The following is a 27667-nucleotide window of genomic DNA, read 5'->3' as shown; positions in this document are numbered from 1 at the left end:
AGATTGGGCTTGTCTATTCCCGTCATACATCCTTCTCCCCCATCAATCTTTGCATAAGGCCCACTCCCATGACACTTCTAAGTCTACATGGCAGATGCATGAAGCTGCTCCAGGAGCCTGAAGGCATATCTCCAATGAAGAGCCCCAGTTGCAGGCATTGGAGGCCAAAGCACACTTAAACGAGGGGGGTAGGGTTGGTGCACACAGAACCTCTAAATAGATCCAAGGGGATCTGGGCAGAGCTTTGATAGTGTCCACCTCATGGTGTCTTCTGGCTCTCCTGATTTTGTAAAACTGTTCTTTGTCTTCATGGTCACATCTTACCATGTAGGCCAAGAGAATGAACTTCGTTACACAAGCTGCTAAAGGGGACAGCTCATATAACTGAGAGTACAGTTTCCTGGCTTGGTCGGGACCTGGAATCCTTCTACCTGTGACCATGCATTGTATAGACTGTGTATGTATATGCATACCTGTTTCCTTAGCATTACCATAGTTCACATGGCACACCCTCCCTCGCCATGACTTCGACAGCTTACAAATAGTCTTTGCTATGTGGGGAAGAAAGCCCTTTGGCTCTCATCTCAGTTACCTTTCTAGCTCCCCTTGGGAGCATGGGAGAACTTTCGAGTTCTGTCCATACCTTACTTGGACACAGAAAAACTAATCTCTGAGCCTACCTCTGCCCTACTATGCTTTTGACTTTAATGGGGCCGTCCCTGAAGTTGAAGGCAGGGCAGCCTGTGAGGCAATGGCCTCCCATACCTTAAAACTGAATTAAGGAAAATCCCCTATGGTCTTATCATTTCCTTCAACTCTCCAACATACCATTTTCAGAGGAACTCATTTCCTTCCCCTTTGTCTCCTTTCTAAATCTGTTCATATGAGAAGCAGCAGGTGCGCTTTTCACTTCCTGTATATCCTGTGCTCCTTGCCTAGACCTTGGCCAAAGGTGGGCGAGATACTGATTTTCACTATGGAAAACATTCTCTGATCTGAGTCAGCTCCTTTCTAGATAAATTAAAGGAGGAGGTAAGGGATTCCTTTTTTATTTTTTATTTTATAAAGCTGAGCTTATAAGTCTTGCTGCATATTTGAAAATTCCATTTTCCAAGTCACAGGCAAATTATAGCTTTCTTTTTATTCTTTTTTCCTTTTTTTTGGAAAAATGGTTTAATGATGTTTTACAACAGAAATGAACTGTACAGTTACAGTTAAGTTTAATATATATATATATATATATATATATATATATATATAGTTACAGCAGACAAATGCTACAAAAAAACTAGCATTTCCTTCTGATTCAGCCACCCACACAGCCTCTCCCAAGCCCACAGCCTGTGGGCGGCCCAGGAGGGGTCACAGGAAGGGCACTTTTAAGGAGACAGCACCACTTATGTCCCCTGACTCCTCAGGCCTCGGAAGGCATCAACGAATCCCCAAATGCAAAGTCCCCATGCCATGTTATCAGCTGACTCTTATGAAATATTTGGGGGGGGGGGGGCCACTGGCTACCCAGGCGTCTGGGGCAGTGGGGTTACACAATAGCCACCCAGATCGCGAAACCACCAGGAGAAACGGGGCAGGGGTCCCGTCAACTCCCCAGGAGTGGTCACTGCCTCGCTGGAGCTTGAATGGTTGCCAGTGTACTATTGCTCATCAGAACTGGGCTGAGAGCACCGCCCACGGTCAGTCCCTGGGTTGAGACTGAGTAAGGCACCTCTGTAACAGAGAGGTTGGTTACTGCAGCGCTGGTCAGAGAGAGGATGGGGTTGACTGTGAGGGTAGTTGCTGCACTGCTGGTCACAAGGCTTGGCGTGGTTGCCACCAGGGAAGTCGGGCTGGGGAAAATTGCTTTGATAGGCGAGCTGCTGGTCCCACCACTGCCGGGTGGGTTGATCCTTTTTTTCCTTCTGGCGGCGGTTACAAAACCAAACTCGAATTACCTCCCTCTCCATGTTGAGCTGCTCAGCAATCATGGTGATCTCTTCTGGGGTAGGCTTTTGATTCTCCAGGAAACTCTTCTCTAAGGCCACACGGATGTTGGTCTCTATGCTGGTGCGTTTCCTCCTCCTACGGTTCAAGCCCTCGATTCCCTGCCCTGGAGAATTGAGGGCACTTGGGCTGGAGAGCGCTGAATCTGACGAGAGGTTCTCTGCATCACTGAGCCACTTCTCCAAAAGTGGCTTTATCTTGCACATGTTCTTAAAGCTGAGTTTCAAGGCTTCAAAGCGAGAGATGGTAGTTTGGCTGAAGTCATTTCCATACAGTTTACCCATCGCAAGCCCAACATTGCCCTGAGTAAATCGAAGTTGGATTCGTCTTTGTTTGAAGGTCTTGGCAAACTGCTCAAGCTCCTCAAGGTCACTGGGCTCCTCCAAGCTGGGAGTGTCGATTTGCTCTGGTGTTCCCTGGCTCTGTGGAAGTGTCTGAATTGGGGCTGCAGCTATTGTGCGTGTTGGGATTGCTGGCTGGGAAGTGAGGGTGATGCTTGGCTGCGACTGTAGGAGGTTGGCTTGGCTTTGCTGAGGTAGTTGCCTTAAAAGATTTTGCACTTGCAGGAGACCCTGCTGGCCCTGGGGCATCTGTGCGATGATGAACTGTGCTGGCTGCAGGTTGGTGGTTGGATGTACCAGCACGAACTGTTGCAGGTTGAGATTCTGCTGCTGAAGTTGCTGTAGTTGTTGCAGACCCTGTTCGATCTGTATGGTCTGAGATATCGGGATCTGCGTCATGGGTGTGGTGATGGAGGCAGAGATGGTGGCTCCAGCAGCTCTGTACGGTTGGCTGGCGGAGTGCTGCTGTACCGCAGCGGACAACAGCTGTGCCTGTGCCTGCTGCAGGAGCAACTGCTGCTGAGCTGGCATCAAAGTGAGCCCGTGTTGGGGTCCAAACCCAGCAGGTCCAGGGGTCCCCAAAGGTGTGGACAGAGTTGGCAAAGAAGGAATGACATGGAGACAGCGTTCAGTTGATCAGCAGCCTAGCCAGGATCTCTAGCCAGGATCTCCAGCCAAGTTCTGTTGTTTATTGTCTTGTTACATCTGTATTTATACCAGTTGATTTTAATCCTGTCAATTTCTATTGCAAAGGTTAGGGCGTTTCTTATCTCCATTCCAGGGAGTAAAGATTATGTAGCTTAAGCATGATTGTTTGTAGTTAAAGTGATTAACTACCCGCCTGGCGCTTAGTTAAGGGGTTTTATCCCCTCCCTAACTTTAGGGAAAAATCCCTACCTGGGGAAACAACCTTTCTCGGAGAGGTGACCTTGGCTAAAACACATAGCGCTAAGGGGAGCAAACATATTAAGAACAGTATGCTATATAAACCAGGTCCCTTGAAACATATGCTGTGCAGATGTTTCTTTCCTGCAGCGACTGTGTCAAGCAGCAAGGATGGACCGGCTTCCGGCAAGCCCGGTTATCTGCCCTCCAGCCAGCATGAGCTGGGTCTTCGGGATGGCTGCCTGCACTGAAGGCTGCTGGGAAGGCTGGCTTGGCTGCTGGGAATCCCCCGATTCTTCATTAGATTTAGACTGTACATTTAAAGTCTGAGCAGCAGCCTGTAAACTTGTTCCTGCGAGCTGGACCTGGTGGAGATGTCCGAAGAAAGCCTGGGCCTGGGCTGTTGAGATTGCTCCTCCAACAGGCACAGGCTGCTTCTGAAAGTCCAGACCATTCGTTTGTCTGCCTGTGCTGCTGTCTCCACTCTCCACAGGCAATTTACTGTTTTCTGGCGGGTTGTTCATTCTTGAGTCTGCTGCTGCTGCTGTCGCGGCTGAACTCTCCTTTTCTTTTTTTCTTTTTTCTTTTCACAATCTTAATTTGCCCCAAGGCAGATGGATGCCTCAGGCTGCCTAGAGAGAGCTGTCTCTAGCAGAAAGTGTAGAGAAAACACACACTAATGTAATTATTAGAGCAGTACAATTCTGACCCAGTATTCTGACTTTCAACTTTAAGAGTGGTATCAGGTTTTAGATTCCATCTAAAAATCCTAATGGTTAGCAGACAAAGTGCCCAAGGCCAGTATCTGCTCCTATTAGCAATATAGTAGTATTCCACTCAGAGTGTGGCACCCAAAATTGTAGAAAGAAGTCAATGATCATAAAAATTATTATCTAGCCAGGCTCACCAAGAAGCAAAGAGAGAGGACCCAAATAAACAAAATCAGAAATGATAGAGGCGAAATAACAACAGACCCCACAGAAATACAAATGATTGTTAAAAAATACTATGGACAACTCTACTCCAACAAACTAGACAACCGGGAGGAAATGGACATATTCCTAGAAAAATATAACATTCCAAAATTCAATCAGGAAGAATCTAAAAATCTCAATAGGCCAATAACTATGGAAGAAATTGAAGCAGTCATCAAAAAGCTTCCAGCAAACAAAAGCCCAGGGCCAGGTGGCTTCACAGGGGAGTTTTACCAAACATTCAAGGAAGAACCTATCCTCCTCAGACTATCCAAAAAAATTCAAGATGAAGGAACTGCCTGGTATTGGCACAAGTACAGACATATAGATCAATGGAATAGAATAGAGAACCCAGAAATCGACCCGAACCAATCTGCTCAATTACTATTTGACAAAGGAGGCAAGAACATACAATGGAGTCAAGACAGTCTCTTCAATAAATGGTTTCGGGAAAATTGGACAGATACATGCAAAAAAAATGAAACTAGACCACCAACTTACACCATACACAAAAATAAACTCAAAATGGATAAAGGACTTAAATGTAAGATGGGAAACCATAAAAATACTAGAGGAATCCAAAGGCAACAAAATCTCAGATATATGCCGAAGCAATTTCTTCACTGATACTGCTCCTAGGGCATTGGAAACTAAAGAGAAAATAAACAAGTGGGACTACATCAAAATAAAAAGCTTCTGCACAGTAAAAGAAACCATCAACAAAACAACAAGAAAGCCCACTGCATTGGAAAACATATTTGCCAATGGTATCACCAATAAGGGTTTAATCTCCAACATTTATAGGGAACTCATACAACTTAACAAAAAGAAGATAAACAATCCAATCAAAAAATGGGCAAAGAATCTAAATAGACACTTCTCCAAAGAGGACATTCAGAAAGCCAAGAGACATATGAAAACATGCTCAAAGTCACTAATCATCCGAGAGATGCAAATCAAAACAACAATGAGGTACCATCTCACACCTGTCAGAATGGCTATCATCAACAAATCAACAAACGACAAGTGCTGGAGAGGATGTGGAGAAAAAGGAACACTCGTGCACTGCTGGTGGGAATGCAGACTGGTGCAGCCACTATGCAAGACAGTATGGAGTTTCCTCAAAAAGTTAAAAATGGAACTCTCATTTGACCCAGTGATCCCATTTCTAGGAATATATCCCAAGAAACTAGAAACACCAATCTGAAAGGATATATGCATCCCTATGTTCATAGCAGCACAATTTACCATAGCGAAGATCTGGAAACAGCCTAAGTGCCCATCAGCAGATGAATGGATTAGAAAACTGTGGTACATCTACGTGATGGAATACTATGCTGCTGTAAAAAAGAAGGAATTCTTACCATTTGCAACAGCATGGATGGAACTGGAGAGCATTATGCTAAGTGAAATAAGCCAGTCAATGAAAGAAAAATACCCCATGATCTCACTCATTTATGGATAATAAAGACCATTATAAACTGTTGAACAAAAATAGATACAGAGGCAGAGCTGCCTCAAACAGACTGTCAAAGTACAGTGGAAAGGCTGGGGAGGGTTGGAGGCAGTAGTGGCGGGTAAGAGATCAACTGAAGGACTTGTATGCATGCATATAAGCATAACCAATGGACATAAGACACCTGGGGGTAGGGGAGACCAGGGGAATGTCAAGGATGCGGGGGGAGGGAGGAGACATATGTAATACTCTTTGTAATACTTTAAGCAATAAAACAAAATTTTAAAAAAATTATTATTTCTTGCAGTAGGCCACTGTTTTTTCACAACAGACTAATTTTAGAAAATGATGTAACTTCCTAGTTAGTGGACTCACCACTCACCAGCCCCAACTGTCTTTCATTGACTTTTCCTTTTGCTTCACACTCCAACATGGCTCTGCATGGTACTGTTTACTGATCAAGTCTTTACTTAAAACCTGCATTAATTTTGACTTTTAAAATTATACATTAAAACATTACATATCTTGATTATTGTAATTTTGGTACCCCCTTAAATTTTGTACCTGGGGCAAGTGCTTCACTCACTTCACCCTAGTCCCATTGAATAATAGATTCAATATTTCCTTTAAACTCGAATATCACTTTTCTTTACCATTCTTATGACCTTACATGTACATGTCTTATCATCCATCCTCCCTCATTCAGTTGTAAACCACTTGAGGTTGGAATCCTGTGGGTGTTTTCTTTCATTTTTAACTAAATTTATTGGGGCAACATTGGTTAATAACATTATACAACGTTTTAATATAAATTTTTTTTTGGAATGAAGGGGGGAGAGGGAGAGAGAGAGACAAGAGAGAGAGAGAGAGAGAAACATTGATGTGAGATACACATCCATTGGTTGCCTCTCACATACACCCACATATACACCAATTGGGGCTGGAGAATGAAACTGCAACCCAGGTATGTGCCCTTGACTGAGAAGTGAACCTGAAGTCCTTCTGGCAGATGCTCTAACCACTTAGCACATGGGCCAGGGCTATAATACATTATAATACAACACTTATATACTCCAAGTGTTGTGTGTTCCCAACCCCAAAACTAGTCTCCTTCTGTCACTATATATATATTTGACTCCCTTTACCCTCTTCATTCTCTCCCTGCCCCTTTCCCCTCTGGAAACCACCATTCTGTTGTCTGTATCTGTGAGTTTATTTGTTGCATTTTGTTTTATATTCCACATAGGAGTGAAATCATATGGTTCTTGTCCTTCATTTGACTTATTTTACTTAGCATGATACTCTCAAAACAATGGAATATTACTCAGCCATAAAAAGATGAAATATTGCAATTTGGAATACTGTTTTGATTCACTTTTTTTGTTGTTAATCCTCACCTAAGGATATTTTTTTCCCATTGATTTTTAGAGAGAGTGGAAGGGAGGAGGAGAGATGGAGAGAAAGAAACATCGATGTGTCTCACATCGATTGGTTGCTCCCACATGTGCTCTGAGGTACTTGCCCTTGACCAGAATCCAACCTGTGACCCTTCAGTCTGTGGGCCAGCGCTCTAACCACTGAGTACCCAGCTAGGGCCACCTTTATTTCCTTTTAACATCTATTAAAATACCTGTACAATAAAGGTTTACTTAAGGTAAGGAGTAAAGCATACTCAGCTTCATAAGGAAAGAAAATGTAAAATACATTTTACAGCTCCTTCCCCACACCCCCTTTTTATAAGCAACGATTCTTGAATGACTTTTAGGCTATGTTGGAAATTTGCTTACATTTAACACCTTGTTCTTGCAGGATTCAGTAAAAATGAATTACTATTGTATTTCACTACATTTCTGACCCCTTAGCTTACTATGACTGATAGCAGTCAGAAAGGTGGTAGAAAAATACACTGAAGAGAAGAGAGATCAAACCCTGCAATTAAATGTTTTTCACGAATAATCTGCAAAAAGGATAACACACATGCAGATACTCAAGAGTTGATTGTGCGATTTATTTTTAAGCAATTTGATACAATGTTGTCATAGGACATGACACAGTACTTTATTTCTAAAATGTTAGATTCTGTTAGTATTTTCAGATCAAACTTTGTTTTCTTCTTGACATAATTGATTACTGCTTTCATTGGGATTTATTTTAAAGTAATTCTAAACTGAAAAACTGCAAGGAAAGTAGAAACTGCACATTTCTCTATTAGGGCAGCTGTGTCTAGAACAGCACAGCAGAATTCCTTTTTTTGCTATTTGATTCCTATTTCTCTTTATTGCTCTATTCATTCTAGAAAGGACTCAGGTCACTCATCAGTCTTTTGAATGAAAATTATTTGAACATACAGATTGAAAACATCCCACCATCTGCAGTAGTGATTTAGTGTATGAAACACAGAAATTTGAGAGTACTGTGAGTGAATTATGCCTTTTTAGGACACTTTATTTCCACTGCACAGTCAAGTCCTTTGCTGCATTTCCCTACATTTATCAGTTAGCTATTGCTGCATAACAAACAATTCCAAATTGTAGTAGCTTACAACAATAATCATTTGTTCTTTCTTATGAGGTTATGGATTGGCAGGGAGGGTTTGCTGACCTGGAATAGGCTTGGCTAGTCTTGGGTAGCCTCACTCATAGGTCTCGGAGGCCAGCTGTTACTGCACACACAAATGCTATGGTTGTCTCAAGAAGAAGTGCCTCTGCAGTTGTTGGAGCTATGAGATAAATTAGCCACTTTTTAATGGAATTTTGTTTTTTCTTAAAAGAGTGACTAATAGTCAAGCTATGGTGGTTGGCAGACATTTCCTCAAAAATGAAGTAAGTGAGCCTGTCACTTCAAGGAAAACAACTGACAGCATTTGTTGCCAATGATAACATTTGAGCTCTCAAGTGAAAACTCTAATTTTGGAAGACTTGAATCCACCACCCTGAGCTTGACAACCTCCAAATACTTAGAACTTTTTTTATAAGATCGATGGTGATGTTAACCAATGGAATGTTTCAATATTGTGTAATGACGTGTATCAACATTGAGAAGATCTGCCATAACTCAGTGAACCAATATTTTCAAAATGACCAATTCATGATGTTACAAAATTGTGTGTGGGTAAGAGATCCATTCAAAATGCAAGATAGACCAATATATTTTGATGTAACAATTGCAATAAAAATTTCATTGATATTGTTTTAGATTCTGTTACAACTAACTTTTAAGAAACTACCACTTGTAGAGTTTTAGTATACTATAAAAAAAGGATACCCCCAATGATCTGAAATCGCTATTAAAATATTCCTTCTTTTCCAACTGTGAGGCTGTGTGTGGCTGAATTTTCTTCATATATTTCAACCAAAACAACAAAGCAAAACATATTGAATACAGAATCAGCAATGAGAATCCAGCTGTCTTCTATTAAACCAGACACTAAAGAGATTTTCACAAATGTAAAACAATGCCTATTCTTCTCACTCATTTTTTTGGGGTTGGAAAAAAACAACTATTTTTCATAATAAATGTTTTTTGTGTTTATCATTGTTATTTTTAATGAATTAAAAATTTCTTTGTTTTAATTTCCAATGTGGTAAATATTGATACATATAACCCATATAAAAGTTATTTGAGGCCCTCAATAATTTTGAAGATTATAAAGGGTTCTGGAGACCAAAAAGTTTGAGAACAACTGAGTTGGAGTACAGCTTAGCTATTGAAACTAAGAGACACATAGAGGAAAAAGAGTGATAATGTGTTTCAGATAATACAGAAACTTCTTTCTTTTTATGCAATAGTCCAAAGATCAATATAGAGGAAGTCGGAACAATTGGATCTCAGACGCCTTATATCTTTTTGCTCCAATATCTTCTAATCTGGGTTCTATGGATAGAATTCAGTATATCTATGAACCGAAGTAGATAATCCCTAACAGAAATGTAGCATTTCCAAGCTTTATTCATAATTGTGTAAACTTAGAAGCAACCAAGATGTCCTTTGGTAGTGAATAGATAAACTGTAGTATATAAAGACAATCGAATATTAATCAGTGCTAAATAAAAATGATCCATCAAGCCATGAAAATACATGGAGGAACTTTAGATGCATATTACTAAGTAAAAGAAGCTGACTTGAAAAGGCTATATACTGTATTGTTCCAACCATATGATCTTCTCAAAAAGGCAAAACTATGGAGACAGTGAAAAGACCAGTGGTTTCCAGGGGAAGGGAGGGATGAGTAGGTGGAACACAGAGGATTTTTAGGGCCGTGAAACTACTCTGTGTAATACTGTAATGGATACATGTCATTACACATTTGTCCTAACCCATAGAATTTACTACTCATAGCTTGGGCTCTAATTCAAAATATGGACTTTGGGTGATTATAATATCTCAATGTAGGTTTATCAGTTCTAACAAATGAACCACTCCAGTGCAAGATGTTGAAAGTAGAGGAAGCTAGCCCTAACTGGTTTGGCTCAGTGGATAGAGCATCGGCCTGTGGACTGAAGGGTCCCAGGTTCTATTCCGGTCAAAAGCATGCACCTTGGTTGCAGGCATATCCCCAGTAGGGGGCATGCATGAGTCAGCTGATCGATGTTTCTCTCCCATCGATTTTCTAACTCTCTATCCCTCTCCCTTCCTCTCTGTGAAAAATCAATAAAATATATTTAAAAAAAGAAAGTAGAGGAGGCTATGCAGGTGGGGGCAGAGGGCATAAGGGAAATCTATCTTCTGCTCATTTTGGTTATGAACCTAAAAACTCTTTAAAAAATAGAGTCTATTTTAAAAACAAAACAAATGTAGCATTTCCATCAATTATAGGCAACAAATTATAGCAGTATTACTAGGACTAGTGATTCTGTCACTAAGAGAAGTCACCGGTGTTTTTATATCACATTATGTTACTGCAGTTATCTCAAACTACCATTTATAGTCATCATTTTAAAACCATGTGAATTATTAGGTCTTCTTGTTAAATCTTGTTATATAATATGTCAATAAAGAAGTGTATGATGTATCATATATTTATTTAAAATATTTAATAATGGTATTTCATTATGATTGGTTTCCTTAATAATTTTTATAATTTTAGTATGGTTGATTTCTAATCCTTTGTATCTTGATGTATTTAAAACATCATTCTGTGAAGGTCTCAGGGGGCTCACCAACATGTCAAACCAGCCCATGATATAAAATGAATAAGAAGTCTAAGGTCAAGGTCAAAGAGGGAGAGTAGAGGGCACAAGGGCAAGAACCATCTTTCTAATGAAGAGCACCCAGACTTTCTGCTCACATGCCATTGTTGAGAATGTAGTCACATCTAGCTGGAAAATGTAGTTTCAAGTTGGAAAACCATGTGTCTTGCTAAAATTTTAGGATGAGTAGAGATTAAATTACTAGAGAAATAAGGGAATAATGAACACTAGGGTGAGGGACACTTCCTAGTTTTTTTTTTTTCAGGGTTCTGTGGGGCTTCATTTATCCTCTATTGAACATTCTCACTTTGCCTATTTGCTCCTCATCCAGTCCCATGGAGGCCTTTCTTCCTTCTCAGTGATGAGTAGGTTTGTTCTCTGATCATCCACCCCAACCATCCTCTTCTGAACAGTTACACAAAACAGGACTCTGAAGTCAGTGTCGTACATGCCCAAATGAATAGGCTGGTATGTTCAAACTAGAAAAGCTGGCAGGATGGTCTCAAAGCATCTCCTCTCCCTCCAAATAAACATTTATTAATTAGAAAGTGGAAAAATAGTAACTTTACCATGGAGAAACCTGGTGGACAGCACCTTAAATCAAGTGATCAAGGCTAATCTCACTAATAATAGACACGTTGACATGTATCCCCTGACATAAAATACCTCTGTGGTATTCTGCCGCCCAAATCCTGACCTATTAAAATTTCATGGCAAAACATCCAGCAAATCCAAATTGAGGGACATGTACAATATAACTGGCCAGTACTCTTTAAAAGTGTCAGAATTATGAAAAACAAAAAAAAAGACAGAGGACTGTCACAGATTGGAGAAACTGAGGAAGGATAAAAGCTAAATGCAATGAGGAATCCTGGACAGGATCCTGGAATAGGAAACATGGCACTAATGGGGAAGGTGACAAAAATCAATTAAGGTCTGTAGTTTAATTAGCAGCATTGTAAGCATGTTAATTTCCTGATCTCACTAATGGTACTGTCCTATATAATAAAACCCTAATATGCAAATCAACTGTTTGGTAGAATGACCAGTCACTATGACAAGCACTGACCACCAGGGGGAAGATGCTTAACACAGGAGCTGCCCCCTGGTGGTCAGTGTGCTCTCCCTGTGGGAGTGCTGCTCAGCCAGAAACTGGGCTCACTGCTCCTTAGCACTGCCTTGGAGGTGGGAGAAGCTCCCGCCACCGCCACTGCACTCAGAAGCCAGGCTCATGGCTGGCGAGTGCAGCAGCAGTGGCAGGAGCCTTTCCTGCCTCCACTGCAGGAGAGCAATAAGGAGCGAGGGCAGTAAGGAGCAAGGAGTCCTGGACGGCGAGAGCCCTGGACTGCTTCGAGAGGGATCCCGGACTGTGAGAGGCGCAGGCCTGGCTGAGGGGACCCCCTACCCCCACCCCAGTGCACAAATGTCGTGCACCAGGACTCTAGTGGCTATATAAGACGTTAACATTAGTGGAAACTGGGTAAAGGCTCTATGGGGACTCTCTATATTATTTTATAACTTTGCTATCAGTGTAAAGTTACTACAAAATTAAAAGTTAAAAAAAAAAAAAAAAGACTGGCAAGTACAGAGAGGTCTTCCCTGGGTGGAAGCACATTGCTAGGGATTTTACTACTGAGTAAAAGTCAACCACAAGTGTATCTCCCTCCCATTCAAATCTGAAAACACAATTCCAGCCAGGCAGTCTTCAGTCTCTGGGTCAAAGCTCTACTAAAGCTGATGATCCAGGCAGAGTACTGTAGAGCATCTTGTCCAGAAGAACAGGCTTTGGCATCAGAGAGATCTGGGTTTCAACTTGGCCCCTCCTCTTAACAACAGTTTTCCTCTCATTAGGTATTTACTTTTGCTGAACCTCAATGTTCTCATCTTTAAAATGGGAGAATATAGTTCTTATCTTGCAGATTTGTCAGGGTATATTTAAGGAAATAATGTCTCTGAAGCATAACCAATGTTCAATAAAGTACTGTTATTATGGCATTATAAAGAGAAGTCTGGGAAGAGTCTTATTACCATTTAAGCTTATAAGCAGAACAGCTACATAAGTATTTATAAAGTGCTTCAAACATACCACATATGCTCCAAGTCAAGTTACCATTAGTGATGCTAAGGTCACTGCAGTGCTGTGGGCTTTAACTAAACTTACAGCACTGCTGGGGAATCTAATTTAATTGAAACGCACTCTAATTTGGATTACATTTTTTTTTCTAATTTAATTCCTCGTGCCTTATATTTTCACATAGTTGTTAGTGTATAAATTATTAATTTAGTCACTTTGTTTGATTATATTTTGCTGGCATTGCTCATCAGTGCTAACGTGTTTAAATATTGGTCTCAGTGGTTGCTAAAAGCAAAGTTATGTAGGAGGGAAACCTACCCCCCCCCCCCCAAAAAAAAACCACCAACCCAAATCTAATAAAAATGCTGCTTTGTTCAAATTGTTTCATGATACAAAGCTGGACTTTGTGTCTGGCCACTTCTGCCACAGTGGTTCTCAACCTGTGGGTCACGACCCCTGTGAAAGGGTCGTCCAACCGCCAAAGGGTCAAACGACCTTTTCACAGGGGTCACCTAAGACCATCCTGCATATCAGATATTTACATTATGATTCATAACAGTAGCAACATTACAGTTATGAAGTAGCAACGAAAATAATTTTATGGTTGGGTCACAACATGAGGAACTGTATTTAAAGGGCCAGAAGGTTGAGAACCACTGGAATAGTCTTAGTACTATTATCATTTAGTGTCTTTGGGGAGACTAAATGAGGGGAGTCTGGGCTCCCCTGGGAGGCTCTCCATTTCCCTGTGGTCCCACACTTCTTGTTATGCCCATCGGGGCCAGTGCTAATCATTGTGTGGTCTATAAATTCTTGTGAGTTTGTGGAAGAAACTGAGAGTAAGCATTCAGAAATTCTGATAGCACTTTGATGGAGTTATTTTACAATTTGTTCAACAAAATTATGTATTTTGTATTTTGTATTCTTTGTTGTGTCATTTCATTTTTCTAGTGATTTATCATGATAGTTATTTGACGAAAGTGTCAGTCTGCTAGAAATTGGAAACAAAACACACACACACACACACACACACACACACACACACACACCTGGTTCTTCCCCACAGATAAATACTGATCTAAGTTATAAGGCGCATCTGGCAAAAGACTATCCCAGGTAATTGAAAGTAATCAATAAGAAGGAAGGCATTCTTATCTAGCTCTACATATTTTGTAAATGCAACTTGAGCTAACATTTCTGCCTAGAAGCATCTATGTTTAGATGAGAGGCATTTGTCTGTGCGAAATTTTCTGTGGCTTGTGAACCTGCCTGAGGGCTGGTGTATTGCCGGGTGGTTTTCTGGCCTGGAACTTCATCCTAGTCAATGTGCTAAACTGAGATTGGAATAACGACCACAGTCATCTCCTGACTAGACCCTTGTTTCCATCCTGGCACATAATTTATCCTCCACACTGTTGCCAGAATAATAATCTTAGTAAAATGCAATTTTTTTCATGTTACCCTGATGCTCAATATCCTTCAGGGATTTTCCATTATTCACAAGACGAAGTTCAAACTCTAGCTGCCTGTACCAGGTCCTCCATGACCTAGTTTGGGTTTATTTCTCTAGTCTATGCATTTTAGAAAGACTATCCCTCCTTGTCAGTCTCCTTGTCCCTCCTATCTTCAAAGAGCTTCTCAAGTGTCACCTTTTTTTTTTTTACTTTCATTAGCATATATTTTACGCTGAATTTATTCCCGGGCCCTAAGTTTTTGTTTTAGTTTCTTCTAGGATACTTTTTCGTTCTGTGCAGCCTCCTCTTCTGGTTTGGGAACAGTCTGCTCTTTTTCAGTAGGATCATCTCTGTGTGGTAGGGAGAGCTCATGAATGGGTCAGTTCTGTGCTACATCTTGGGAAGTTTGTTCAACCTGAAGTGTTCAATGACCAGAGAATCTACATCTAAACCGGCAAGTTCATCATTACTCTGCATTTTTAAGCATGTGCAGCACATTTTCAGCACTCTTTTTTGGGCCACCAACCCTATGTTCAGCCCCACTGTTTGGCCTGAGGACACCTACCACCTCCACCATTGTCACAGCAGAATGGCACACACTGTTTCTCTCAAGTGACATCCTTCAGATACTGGGTGGCTTTTTGGACATGCATACCCTTAATGGCAGTTTCATGAGTGTTCTTAAAGTGAACACAAAGTTCTGAACCTCTTGATTTGCATGATTTTGTGGGGCTTTCTGGGTCAAATGAAGAGCAAACTATTTTCAGAGGTCACCCCAGGCCGCTTAGGGGAAGAGCTCAAGTGCCATCTTATTTATGAAGCCTTTTTTAAACTTCCCCCTGACACTCCACCAAGGTGGAACTGACCGCTTCCTCTTTTATGATGCCTACCTGTTTCTGAAACTGTGCACCAAAGTTTCTTTAGTGAGGTTTGCAAAACAAATAAAGCCAACGCCAAAGATAGTGCTACTTCGTTCTCCAGTTGAGAGTTAGATGTTGAGTTAGGCTGCATGAAGATACTTGCTGGAGGCATGATGGATACTGAACTTGGACACGGGAGAGGTGATAGGGCAGTTCCCCAGCCCTGGACTCTCTAAGTGGTGCAGGGAGGAGAGTGGGTGGAAATGGCTCACTTCCTGGCAGCAGCTCCTTGGCCTGGGGCACTGCTTAAGGAAGGCAGAGTTATCCCAATGAGTAACCAGATTATGATTTAGTTCACTAAACCAGGCACTCAGCTGATTACTGAAGGACATTCTGACTGGCCCAGAAAGCACCTAATGGGTGAAGACTGGTATTTACGTTTCTAGCACATTTTGATTAATTAACTTTAGTGTGCTCTCTTTTCAGATAACTAGGTCAAGAAGTTGTGCATGACGTTTCATGTCATTCAATTAAAGGTAATGTCATCCGTGGTTACAAAGAGATAAAGACTTATCAAGACTCTATTCTCCAACATCAGATTAGGCATTTTGTTAAATGTTGTCTGTATATGGAGAGAATAGTCCCCACTGTAGGCAATATTTGGATTTAACAAACCATTTCTTGTTCAAAATCCAGTCAATGGATGCATTTATTACAATAACTTGATTTACTGTTGATGCCAGAATATATTAAGTTAAAAATATGTTCAAGTTGAATTGGCTTTATATTGCAGAGTTTTAAAAACTCAGATTGCGGAGTTTTTCAACTTGGATCTTAGTTGAATATTAGCTACCATCTGGCTGAATCCCTTGAGACTATATATATATATATATATATATATATATATAATCCCTTTATATATATATTTTTAAACAAAGAATTCTGAGAGCCACAGAGGTAAAGTAGGTTGTCTAATGTCACACAACTATTTAATGGCTGAGCTAAACCCATAACCCAGGTAATAACCATATTTCCTGAATAAACATCAGGACATTTGGCTTGACAAAGTAAATTTTCTGATTTGTAATTTTTTTACTAAGAAAAGTCTTTCAGAGGTACCATATTTTATAACACGTTAAACAAAGAACCTTCCCTAAAGAAAAGAAAATGAGACTGAGTCTGTCCTGGACTCTCTAGTTTATTGGGTTCCATGAACTCAACAACACAGATGAAAGATGTCCATTTATGACCTGAGGACTGGTGTCCACTTACCTCTTCAGTCTTTGGTATGATTTCCTGGTTCTATTCAGCTGCCTTCTACCACCAGCTCTTCTCCGCCAGCACCCCAGTCTGACATGGAATAAGTTATGCTGCCAAATTACTCCTTTGTGTTTGAGTGTTTGCCATCGCATAGAGGATGGAGAGTTTTGACACAAAGGATGGAAAGGCATGAACCTGTAGCACGCTGGGCAAGCTGCCCACAAAACTGTACATGCCCCCTTTCCATTGTATGGAGTTATTACTGGAAAGTTGGCTATTCAGCCATGAACTACATTTCCTAGTCCCAATGCCCTGCCCCCTCCCCTGCCCCCATTTCTTGCTTTACTTCACGATGTGGCCACCTGACTGGTCTTCACCAATGGAATGAGGATGGGAGTAATATGTTATTTTCAACCCAAGGCTTTATGCTCTCTTTCCTTTCTGCCAGCTGGATACCCTAGGCCAGCCGTGGGCAAACTACGGCCCATCGGCTTGATCTGGCCTGTTTGAAATGAATAAAACTAAAAAAAAAAAAAAGACCGTACCCTTTTATGTAATGATGTTTACTTTGAATTTATATTAGTTCACACAAACACTCCATCCATGCTTTTGTTCTGGCCCTCCGGTCCAGTTTAAGAACCCATTGTGGCCCTCGAGTCAAAAAGTTTGCCCACCCCTGCCCTAGGCCCTAGGGCAATGATGGCGAACCTATGACACGCGAGGTGACATGCGAGCTCATTTTTTTGGTTGATTTTTCTTTGTTAAATGGCATTTAAATATATAAAATAAATATCAAAAATATAAGTCTTTGTTTTACTATGGTTGCAAATATCAAAAAATTTCTATATGTGACACAGCACCAGAGTTAAGTTAGAGTTTTTCAAAATGCTGGCACACCGAGCTCAAAAGGTTCGCCATCACTGCCCTAGGGCCTAGGGGGTGGAAAAATGTGCAAAGATGGAAGGAACCCAGGTCACCCGAAGCACCACCTAGAGGAGATCTTCCTGCTAACCAGGAAAAATAAACTTCAGCTGTGTCTGAGTCTTTACACACTTTGGATTTATTAGAGCAGCTAATACTCCCCTAGATAATACAGAGCCTCTGGTTCTAAAAAGTTTTGTTTTCACTTTGAAGGTAGGCTTTCACCTAAAAATTAGTTTTAAGTATTTTTACAAAATATTTAATTTAATTGAGCACTCTAAGTGTTTAAAGAGTTCTCAATTTTCCCCAAGAGCTTAATAAAGCAAAATGGATTGAGACACTTGATGAAGCATCTAATAAACAAATTACTTGTCTAAATTTTGCTGATATCATGCTGTTCACTCCTAAATAAATTAGATTTTAATTTTAATATCATTGTATAGAGGTAAAGGATGTTGTTCTTTGGAAATAAACTAATGTTTATATTTTAGGCTCATTTTACAGTTGGACTTATTCTTTATCTCTTTTGAAAAAAGGTTGCCAATGACATAAAAAATGACTTAGCAACAAGGTTAATAAAATTTTTTTTTTTAAAAAAGCAAGATATCGAAAAAAGGACAAGAAATATATGCTAACTATAATTGTTCACGTGGTTACTGTGATTGAGTTTCAATCCTAAGTCTAAGCTTCTTGTCAGGCTGGGTAAGAGGGAGGCATGATAAATTACAACTCAGCCACCAGAAAGGAGACAGTGTACTTACCTCTCAGGGGAGGCAAAGCTTTGTCTAGTACCAAAATCTCAAAGAAAGGGTCCTCAGTGTTTCCATCTCAAGGGAGTGGGACCTTCCAAGAGTGAAATCGTAACAGAATGTTTTAAATTCTTCAACTTAGTTTTGTGACATGAATTTTTGATGATATTGAAAAGGGAGGATTAGGCTAAATAATTACAGAAAACCTTTTATTTTGATTTCTCACATATCTTAAAACCAAGGGAACTTAGTACACCTTTGACCCAGGATGGGTAAGCTCTGGACCAAATTGCTGGTTTGATTCTAAAAGTAATTTGAACAAATTATGTCATTAGTCAAGGTGAATTGATAATTGAAGGTGATCATTCTTGTTTTTTAAAAATATATTTTTATTGATTTTAGAGAGGAAGGGAGAGGGGAAAGAGAGATAGAAACATCAATGATGAGAGAGAATCATCAATAGGCTGCCTCCTGCACACCCCCTACTGGGGGTCAAGCCTGCAACCTGGTCATGTGCCATTGACTGGAATAAAACCCAGGACCCTTCAGTCCGCAGGCCAACACTCTATCCACTGAGCTAGAGCTGAAGGTGATCATTTTGATTTCCTTGGGAGGGAACTTGGTTATGTCAATGTATGACCTTGGAGTTCTCATAGACTGAGGGTTCTTAGGTTAGGATTCCTAAGGAAGCACCCCCATATTGAAGCACAAACCACCCTAATTAGACTCTTTTGAAACAGGAACTTTAGGGGAATATAGGCAGGCTTAGGGAATTTTTAGTATTGGGGTCCATGGAAAAACACAGGGCTACAGACTGGGAGAAGGTACATTTCCATAACACAAGGAAGCCAGATGCAGTTACATTTTCATAAGACAAGGGAACTGGAAGTAGCCAAGAAAGGTCTATATTTACAAAATAAAGAAGGAGGAAGAAAGCCCAGAAGGCATCAGAGGACAATGAGGGAGGGGGGGCCTCAGGATTCACTATAGTAACCAGTCTAAGGGAACAGTGACCAATCAGAGGGGATATCGAGGCACCAGGCACTGCAGCCTTTATAAGCCATAGGGAAAAGGAACTCAGGGGGACCCTTTTCCCCTCCCCACTTGGGAGTCTGTACTTGTTCTTCAGTAAATCTCCACCTTTGCTATACTACCCTCTGTTCGTGGATTCATTCTTTGACTCCTTCAGACAAAGAATCCAGGTTCCAGTCCAAAAATTCCGTATCACTTTCAGGTACAGGTCTTTCTCAACTTGGATTTAATGTGCTCAAAGAATATTGTAGCTGGAGATGATCTTATTAGTCACCATTTTTTAGGTTGATGATCAGCCTGCAGTCCCACAGAAAGTGAAAGAAGAACTGGAATCAAAGAATCCTAATCTGATTCTTAGCTTGTTTCTACTATGTAACAGATGCCTCTTTTAAGTATTAGTTTAATGCCATTCTAAATGCAATAAACTTTACTTCATTAACCATCATTGATAGAAAGGATCACCCCAAATATTTCTAAGTCCCTTAGAATTTTTGCTTATTTCTATATTACCTTGTTTCATCAAATATAGGTAAGCATTGCAAAAGGGATCAATGTGCAAAAAATTAAAATAAAATGAAAAGTTGAAATATTAATCTCTAATAATAGAGTGATGTTATGTTCTTTTTACTCTCTGAGGATTTCAAAGCACTTAACATTATCTCATTAAGCCAGGTGCTGAATCAGAGATTGGATGTTATAACTTTATTCTTATTATTTATTTAATACTATCAAAGGAGTTGGTTCTCAGTGGGAATTGATAGCTCCAAAACCTTTGCTTCATGTTCTAAATGGACAAGTACCATCAGCCAATATTTCTTTTCCAAAGATAATCAATAATCATTCAGAAAAATAGTAGCAAGTTACTCATAAAAATCTTCCCAAATGAAGTAATCAAGTAATTTTTAAAACTTTGTAAGTTTATATTGGTTTGATTTGGCATGTGTGGCCTAATAGGAATAAAGGAGTTTGTGAGTGTTTATTAGTTAAGAAAGAAAATAGGAAAATTACTTATTCTTTCTTAACAATTCAAACTTAGAATTTCTACCTCTTAGAAGTTATCCATTGTATTGCAAATTCATTCTCGCTTTTAAAATGCAGGAATACTCTATTGTTTAAAAAAAGTGAGTGGTGACTTTATGCTTGTCATTGCCTTTTAAAATGCTTTATTATTATTATTATGCAATTTAGGTAGTTGTTTTTGGCTCCTAAAAATGTTTTTCTCAATATGAGTTTCTCTTTTTAGATCAAAAAGCAGTTACCTGTTTTCTCGGACTTTGTTTTTCTTGATAGAAAGTTTGCCAGAGTTTGGCTAATTTAATTAAAAACATTAACCATTAGAGCATAGGAGTAATAAGTGGATTGTCTATTTGGCCCTGGTTCCCTTTCAATATGAGTGATTAACTGTTAATTATAGACCTGTGTATGTAGTGTAAGAATTGTTCATATTCAAAGTTAAACTTTCATCCATCTCTAAAATGACAGAGGTAAATGACAGCGATGCAGTTTTGAGAAGTGGTGGACTACATTGACAAGGCTACTGTGAGGTGTTTAGGTGTGTAACACAGACTCACACTCATGTACGTTTTTGATCGCTTGCTCTAAGTGTAAACATACCATCATTTTGAATATGCTGCTTAAACTTCTTGCCTAAAAGCAGAACTCTAGTAGGCTTATTAAAGCGGTTGCAGATCCCTGGGCAGGGAAATTCAGACTCACTTCTTTATTATGCAAATTACAAAGGCTGTGCTAGGGGTGAGGGAATTAATGACTACTAAATGATGATAACAGGTTCCAGCCTCGTCTATCTTTTAGTCACTTAGTGAGGGACAAAAGAGAAACACTGAGGGGTCATTGAAGAAATAACTTCAAATTTATGATTTGGACCTATTTCACAGGTAGTATTTTTAAAACAGGAATAAACAGATGTAAATAAAAATCACCCCAACTTGCTTCATCGAAAGCTAACACTACTAACATTTTGCTCTGTATATAACATTTTAACACTAGGAACATATGCTCTATGCAATACAGCTTAACATTTTTCTTTCAAAGATTATATCACTTTTATGTGACTTTAAATGTCATTCATTTAACTTCATGAATTTCCTCCATGTCTGTAAACATACTTCTAAAGTATAAATGGCATTGTATTCCATCATTCACTGCTGTACCATGATTTATGTAACAAAAGCTTCAGTTTTGGGCATTTAAGTTGTTTCAGATTTTTTTATTATAATATAAAGTGCTGTGATGAGCATCTCTATACATACATTTTTGTCCAATTAGTTCTTAAGATGAATTGTAGAAGTAAAGTTGTTATGTGGAGGGCATATTACTCCTTAAGATTTTTGATAAATATTGAAATTTTTCTTGCAGAATTTCTACCAATTTATACACCTGTGAACATATAAAATTCCCTTTCCCTCCAAATATTAAAAATACTATAATTTTTTCAATCTTTCCTAATGTTAAAGGACAGGTCTCAGTTCTGCCAACAGCCAGATTTCATTTTTAACAGCTATTCTTACATTGAATAAATTGAATATTTTTCTTATGTTTATTGGCATATTGTATTTCTTCTTTTTAGTTGTCTATTTATGTCAATGTCTATTCTATTAATGTCTTTATCTTTTTCTTTGTGATTTTACAGCACCCTTTGATTGAGGAGAGGAACTTGTCATCTGTCATATATGTGGCCATTATTTTTACCAAGTTTTCCATTTGCCTTTTAACTTTGCTGATGGTGATTTTTCTATTTAGACATTTTTACTTCTAATGGAGTCATACCTTTCAGTCTTTTTTTGGGTGGGCTTCTACTTTGGGTGTCATGCTTAGAAATCATTAACCCACCCTAAAATGTTTAAAAATACTTGCCTATAATTCATTTAATGGTTTTAATTTTTATATTTAACCTTTAAAGTATTATGAAATATTCCACACATAAAAAACTGGTATGAAGAATAATTTAAGAGAGGCAGTATATGTACTGGTTAAGAGCACAGACTTCTGAGCCTGATTTCCTGGATCCAGTTTTAAAATAAGTCCACAAATTCTTGGACACTCCTGCCTTCAAAAGGTGGAGCCTAATTTCCCTCCCCTTGAGTCTGGGCTGAATTTAGTGACTCAATTCTAATAAGTACATATTATAGAAATGATGGATTATGCCTTTCTACAGTAGGTCATTAAAGACACTGGGGCTTCTCTATCAATCTATCTCCGTCTCTATCTCTATCTCTATCTCTATCTCTATCTCTATCTCTATCTTTATCTCTATCTCTACCTCCCTCATCTCCCTCTTCCCCTCTCTGGGGGGAGTTAACTACCATGCCCTGAGTACATTCAATCAACTCTAGGAAAATGTCCCCCTGATGAGGAACTGAGGCCTTTACCAGCAGTCAAGAGGAAGCCAATGGAGACTTTAGGCCATCAGCTACATGAGTAAGATTTAAGGGGGTTGTCCAGACCCAGCCTTCAGATGATTGTAGCCCCAGGTGATATATTGGCTGCATTATCATGACAGACCCTGAGGCAGAGACCCCCAGCTGAAGTGCTCCAGGATTTCTGATTCTCAGAATCTGTAAGAGATAATTAATGCTTGTAAGACTGCTAGGTTTGAGGGTAATTTCATATGTAGCAACAGATGACTAATACAGTGGGCATGAATCTTCAAGCTGTGTGATTTTGTGCCTTAGTTTGCTTATTTTAAAATGGAGAAAATAATAGGACTCTCTTTATAAGATAGTTTTGTGACATTTATGTAAATGAACATATGTATAGTACTTATAAGCATGCCTGATGTGTGGTGAGCTAAGTTTTGCTATTATCTAATAAATATCTGTGTATCCCAACTCAGCTTAAGATAAAATGCTACTGATAGAATTAAAGATTCATTTACTTCCCTCCTCAAATGTAATGTACATATATTTAACTATTTTGAATACATGGAACTTATTTTTGATAATTAAGTGAGTTAAAGAGTTAATATAGATTTTTTTTGAAATGGATAACAAATTTTCTCAGCACAACTTAATCATCTATCCTTTTCTCATTGATTTATTGTGAGCTGCCCTATGGTCAGGGTCATGTGGCCAAGAACTGAGGGAGGTCTCAGTTCTGACAACAGCCAGTGAGGAACTGAGGCCCTCAGTCCAACAACTCAGAGGAGCTGAATCCTGTCGAGGACCACATACGTGAGTGTGGAAGTGGATCCTATTTAGATGATATCAGAGCCCCAGCTGCTACCTTGACTTTAGCCTTGTGAGAAAACTTGAGCCAGAGGCACCCAGCTAAATCAAGCTTGGATTCCTGATTTAAAGAAACTGAAATAATAACAAGTTTGTTTTTTATGCTTCTTAATTTGGGGATAATTTTTATACCGCAATAGACAACTAACACAATTATTCTTTTCAACTTTTTTGTATTCATCTTCATTTATCCTTTCACAAGAACATATTTTGCCTCATTCCAAAAAATTTTTGAGGCTTTTAATTGGTATAACATATTTCAAAATCATTTGGGGGCCAATTGATACCTTATGTAATGAATTTTCTGATTAAAAAAACCACATTGTATTCCTCTCAAATTATACTGCTTCTTTCATGTGCCCCCCAAGTTAAGAGTTTTCTTTATACATATTTCTTGTTAGGTTTATTATTAGCTATTTTATACTTTTCAGTGGTATTGCAAATGGGAATAATTTTGACTTGATTATTGTTTATATATAGGAAATTAATGGATTTTTCTACATATATCCAATAATCTACCACTAAATTGAATTCTATTATTAGTCTTCATTGCTTTTTATTTTATCTCTTGGGGTTTTCTAAATGCACAATGATTCACTATTCTTCTTAAGCAAACTTAATGATACTGAGAAGAAAAGCAAAAAGTGTGTGTGTGTGTGTGTGTGTGTGCATGTACCATGTGTATGATCATGAGACACCAAGAATTTAGAAAGAAATAAAACTCAGTAGCTATGTTTTATTCAGTTATCTCTGCATCACTTAGCATAGCTATTAGGATATCTATACTAATAAAAGGGTAATATGCTAATTAGACTGGGAGACCTTCCGGATGTCCTTCTGGACAAAGCCATGGTGGCAGGGCCGAGGCAGAGGTGGTTAGGGGCAATCATGCCAGGAGGGGAGGGCAGTTGGGGGCCAGCAGGCCAGCAGCGGGGGGCAGTTGGGGGCAAGAAGGCCGGTGGGGGGGTTCAGTTGGGGATGAGCAGGCTGGCAGGCAGAATGGTTAGGGGCGATCAGGAAGGCAGACAGGTGAGTGGTTAGGAGCCAGCGGTCCCAGATTGTGAGAGGGATGTCTGGCAGTCGGACATCCCCTGAGGGGTCCCAGATTGGAGAGGGTGCAGGCCGGGCTGAGGGACATCCCCTCCCCTGTGCACAAATTTCATGCACCAGGCCATTAGTAGAAGAATATTAAATGAATGAGTGAATGATCTCCTTCTTTGTAGTGTGGTTTCTACTAGTTCCTGTCTTAATGCTCTTTTCTGAGCCAGCTAATTGTGAGGTCCCACCATGTTCTGAGCTGAGCCTAGGTTAGATATGACATCTGCTAAGTCCTCAACACTCCACCAACATGATCTAAATAAGTACATTACGTACCTTCAAAGACCTAACGATTTGTTGGGGGAGGCAATATGAGTATACATGCAGTCATTAAAGAATAGACTTGTGGTAGATAATATGGTACTTCCCTGGACCCACAAGGGGCTTGTATAAACTAGGCAAATGTACCATCCATTTGAACAGTGCTCATTGTGGGCCTACACTGAACCCGGGAGTGTGGGTGGAACAAGGCAGTATTTGAGAGGGAGTCAGGATCCTATATGAAAGAGTATATTTGGTGCCCAGTCCAAAGGGCAAAGAGAGGTGCAAAACCAAGCAACGAATCTAAAAACTGAATGGGTAGAAAGTCTTTGGAAGAACAAGTTGGGACAAATTTCTTTTAATCAAAGTGGTAGTTACTAGGAATTCAGCATCTACCTGGTTCCTGGTGCATGACTGGGGGTAGGAGTGGCTGCAGAACACTTAAGGAACCTCCCAGGGTTGAGCTGAAATGACTGTAAGGGAGTGTTACTCAGAGGAGAGAAACAAAAGCCAGGGATTCTGTAGGCTAAGGTAAGCAGCAAGATTTTCTTCAAGTGCAAGGAAAAAACAATGGAGGGCATTCAACTTGGGAACGACATGGCCTGACTTACATTTTTAACAAAGTCTTTCATGTTCACTGTATGGAAAATGTGACAAAAATGGGATTTGAGGGAGTTAGGAGGACATTGCAGTGAGCTGGAGAGAGGTAGTTCTAGCTGGGACAGGTTGATGATGGAGATGGAGAGTGCTACCCATTGAGGCCTATTTGGAGGTAAACAGAGAAGAAACATTCTCCACCCAAGACTTTGAGGTCTCTGACTTTAAGACCCTGACTTAACTAGACTTCTTTGTCATTGTGATGAGGATTGAAAAACTCAAACTGGAAGTGAGGATGCTCCATCAATCTGGGTAAATGGGCCAGCTGAGTGGGATTTTGTGGATACTGTAAAGGTAGTTCTAGCATTGGGAAGGGTAATTTCTGTCTCTGTGAAGTTTTCACCACTAACCCCCCTTTTTTTTGAATCTTTAAAGTATATTTTATTTATTGTAATATAACATGAATTTATTTTAATAAAAATAATGATATTGGATATTCCCAAGTGTAAAAACTTATGGTGAACTTCATATAATTCATTTCATAGGCTTAAGAAACATTATAGGAGAATGTCTTTTAAATAAATGCATAACCAGGCTTAGAAATTTAGAAGTTTTACAGCCTGTTTTTAAAATACTTTTCATCTTAATTTTTTCCTTTTAATTCTAATATATTCTGTAAAAAACTATTACTGCTTTCCTGCCAGTAGTTTAGCCTATTATAAATTTGGTTAAATTAATACAAAGTTAATGGCTATATTTTAGAGTAACCTCTTGAAATGCAATAGCTTTATTGAAACAAAACGATTTTTTTGCCAAAATTATGTGAAACTAATGAAAAATTAATTGCTTTATAAAATGCTGGCTTTTATCTAAAACTAATAATTCCTGTACATCTCTTAATCCTCCCACAAACAGTTGGCAGGAAATACAATCTAAGTTTACCGGTTCAAATTCCCTAAGATCCTCAGAGTCATTTTTATTTTTGTATGATCCAACCTTTTAACTTTCTCACAACTTTAATCTTAAAAAATCAGCTTCCTAATTCAATTCAGACGTATCATTCCCCTAAAGAGGAGTTGGGAACACCAAGTCTAACTCAGATTTAAGACTTTGAGCTAACACTTTTACTTTCTTCACAGTTCACATTGGCATTTTTATGTATATCCCTCTAAAATGTAATGATTTTTTATCTCTTAAGTTCATGTGTGGGACTATGCCTTTAATCTCTTCTTTACTGTGTTTCAATCATAAGTAAATCATGCAATGACATAAATTACTTAATCCTGTGTCTTCTTTGGAAACATATTAAGGGCTAGATACAGAAGAAAAAATTATTTTATGCCTCTGTATTGCTCACACTTTTAGGTTTTTGTGTAGCATGTGAACACTATCAAGGTGTCCTATTAATAATAATTGCACACAGGAGGCACATTTGGAGATTTTAAAAGTTTTTGCTATTTTTGGATTAGGATAGGTTTAAAGAAAAAAATCCCAAACCGCCCTTTGTCATCAGCATTTGCCATGATTCTACTGTTTTAATGATAATTCATTCTGGTGTATAACTATTGAGCAGGGAGACTATTAATCCCCAGCTACTTTTAAAAATGAGACCACATGTGATTATTTTATCCCTTGTTTTATGCTTAGCAGTCCTTCCTGCCTTGATTCAGTAAGAGAGGCTTTCTTAACACTCTGAAAGAGAAAAACAAAACATTGCCCAACCGAATTTGTTGATTAAGCTTTTTTTCAGCATGAAAGGGAAATAGTCCAAATTTCAAAACAGGTTTGGAGAATGCGATTTGAGTGTTATCGAGAAGCATTCTCCTCCACAGACTTCTCCCCTCAAAAATGTTTTTTTTTTTTTTTTTCATACAGAGAATGGACCCTCGTTTCTTAGGTTAATTGCTGGAATATAATGAGGTTTGGTTTCATTTTTAGCAATTTCCGGATTCTATTCCAGGACATTTGGGATAGAGCCCAAGAGCTTAGCATGTTTTTCTTTTTTCATGGTAAAATTGTGCAAATATGCATTAGAGTGTGAAAACAAACAGTCTAATACATTTTTGCAAAGCTCTTTATGTTTACTGTTTATTGCAGATACCAGATCCTAATTAAAATGCGCTAACAAAAGCCAAGATACAAAGAACAAAGATATAACGAAACTTCATCTTTATAAAATATTTGTGATTAATCCTGGGGGATGTATGGCCTCCCGGCACGGCAGTGGAATTCTAAAAGGCTTCTTTCTTCAACCAAACTAGGAAGGTGATCAAA

At 39.2% G+C, this 27667-nt stretch overlaps 1 protein-coding gene across 1 annotated transcript; it reads right to left on the bottom strand.

Moving 5' to 3' along the window:
* Window positions 1-1615: 1615 nt before the first annotated feature.
* Window positions 1616-3781, bottom strand: LOC138992609 (POU domain, class 2, transcription factor 1-like). The gene is given in 3 exon segments (XM_070391464.1): window positions 1616-1909; window positions 1911-2883; window positions 3420-3781. Coding segments are annotated over 3 exon segments (1596 nt in total). The 5' UTR covers window positions 3749-3781.
* Window positions 3782-27667: the final 23886 nt, after the last annotated feature.

This window comes from Myotis yumanensis, unplaced genomic scaffold (genome assembly GCF_028538775.1).
Source record: "Myotis yumanensis isolate MYYU_CA2020_CCGP unplaced genomic scaffold, mMyoYum1.0.hap1 SCAF_14, whole genome shotgun sequence".
Taxonomy (NCBI): Eukaryota; Metazoa; Chordata; class Mammalia; order Chiroptera; family Vespertilionidae; genus Myotis; species Myotis yumanensis.
This window is presented reverse-complemented; position numbering and strand designations above follow the sequence as displayed.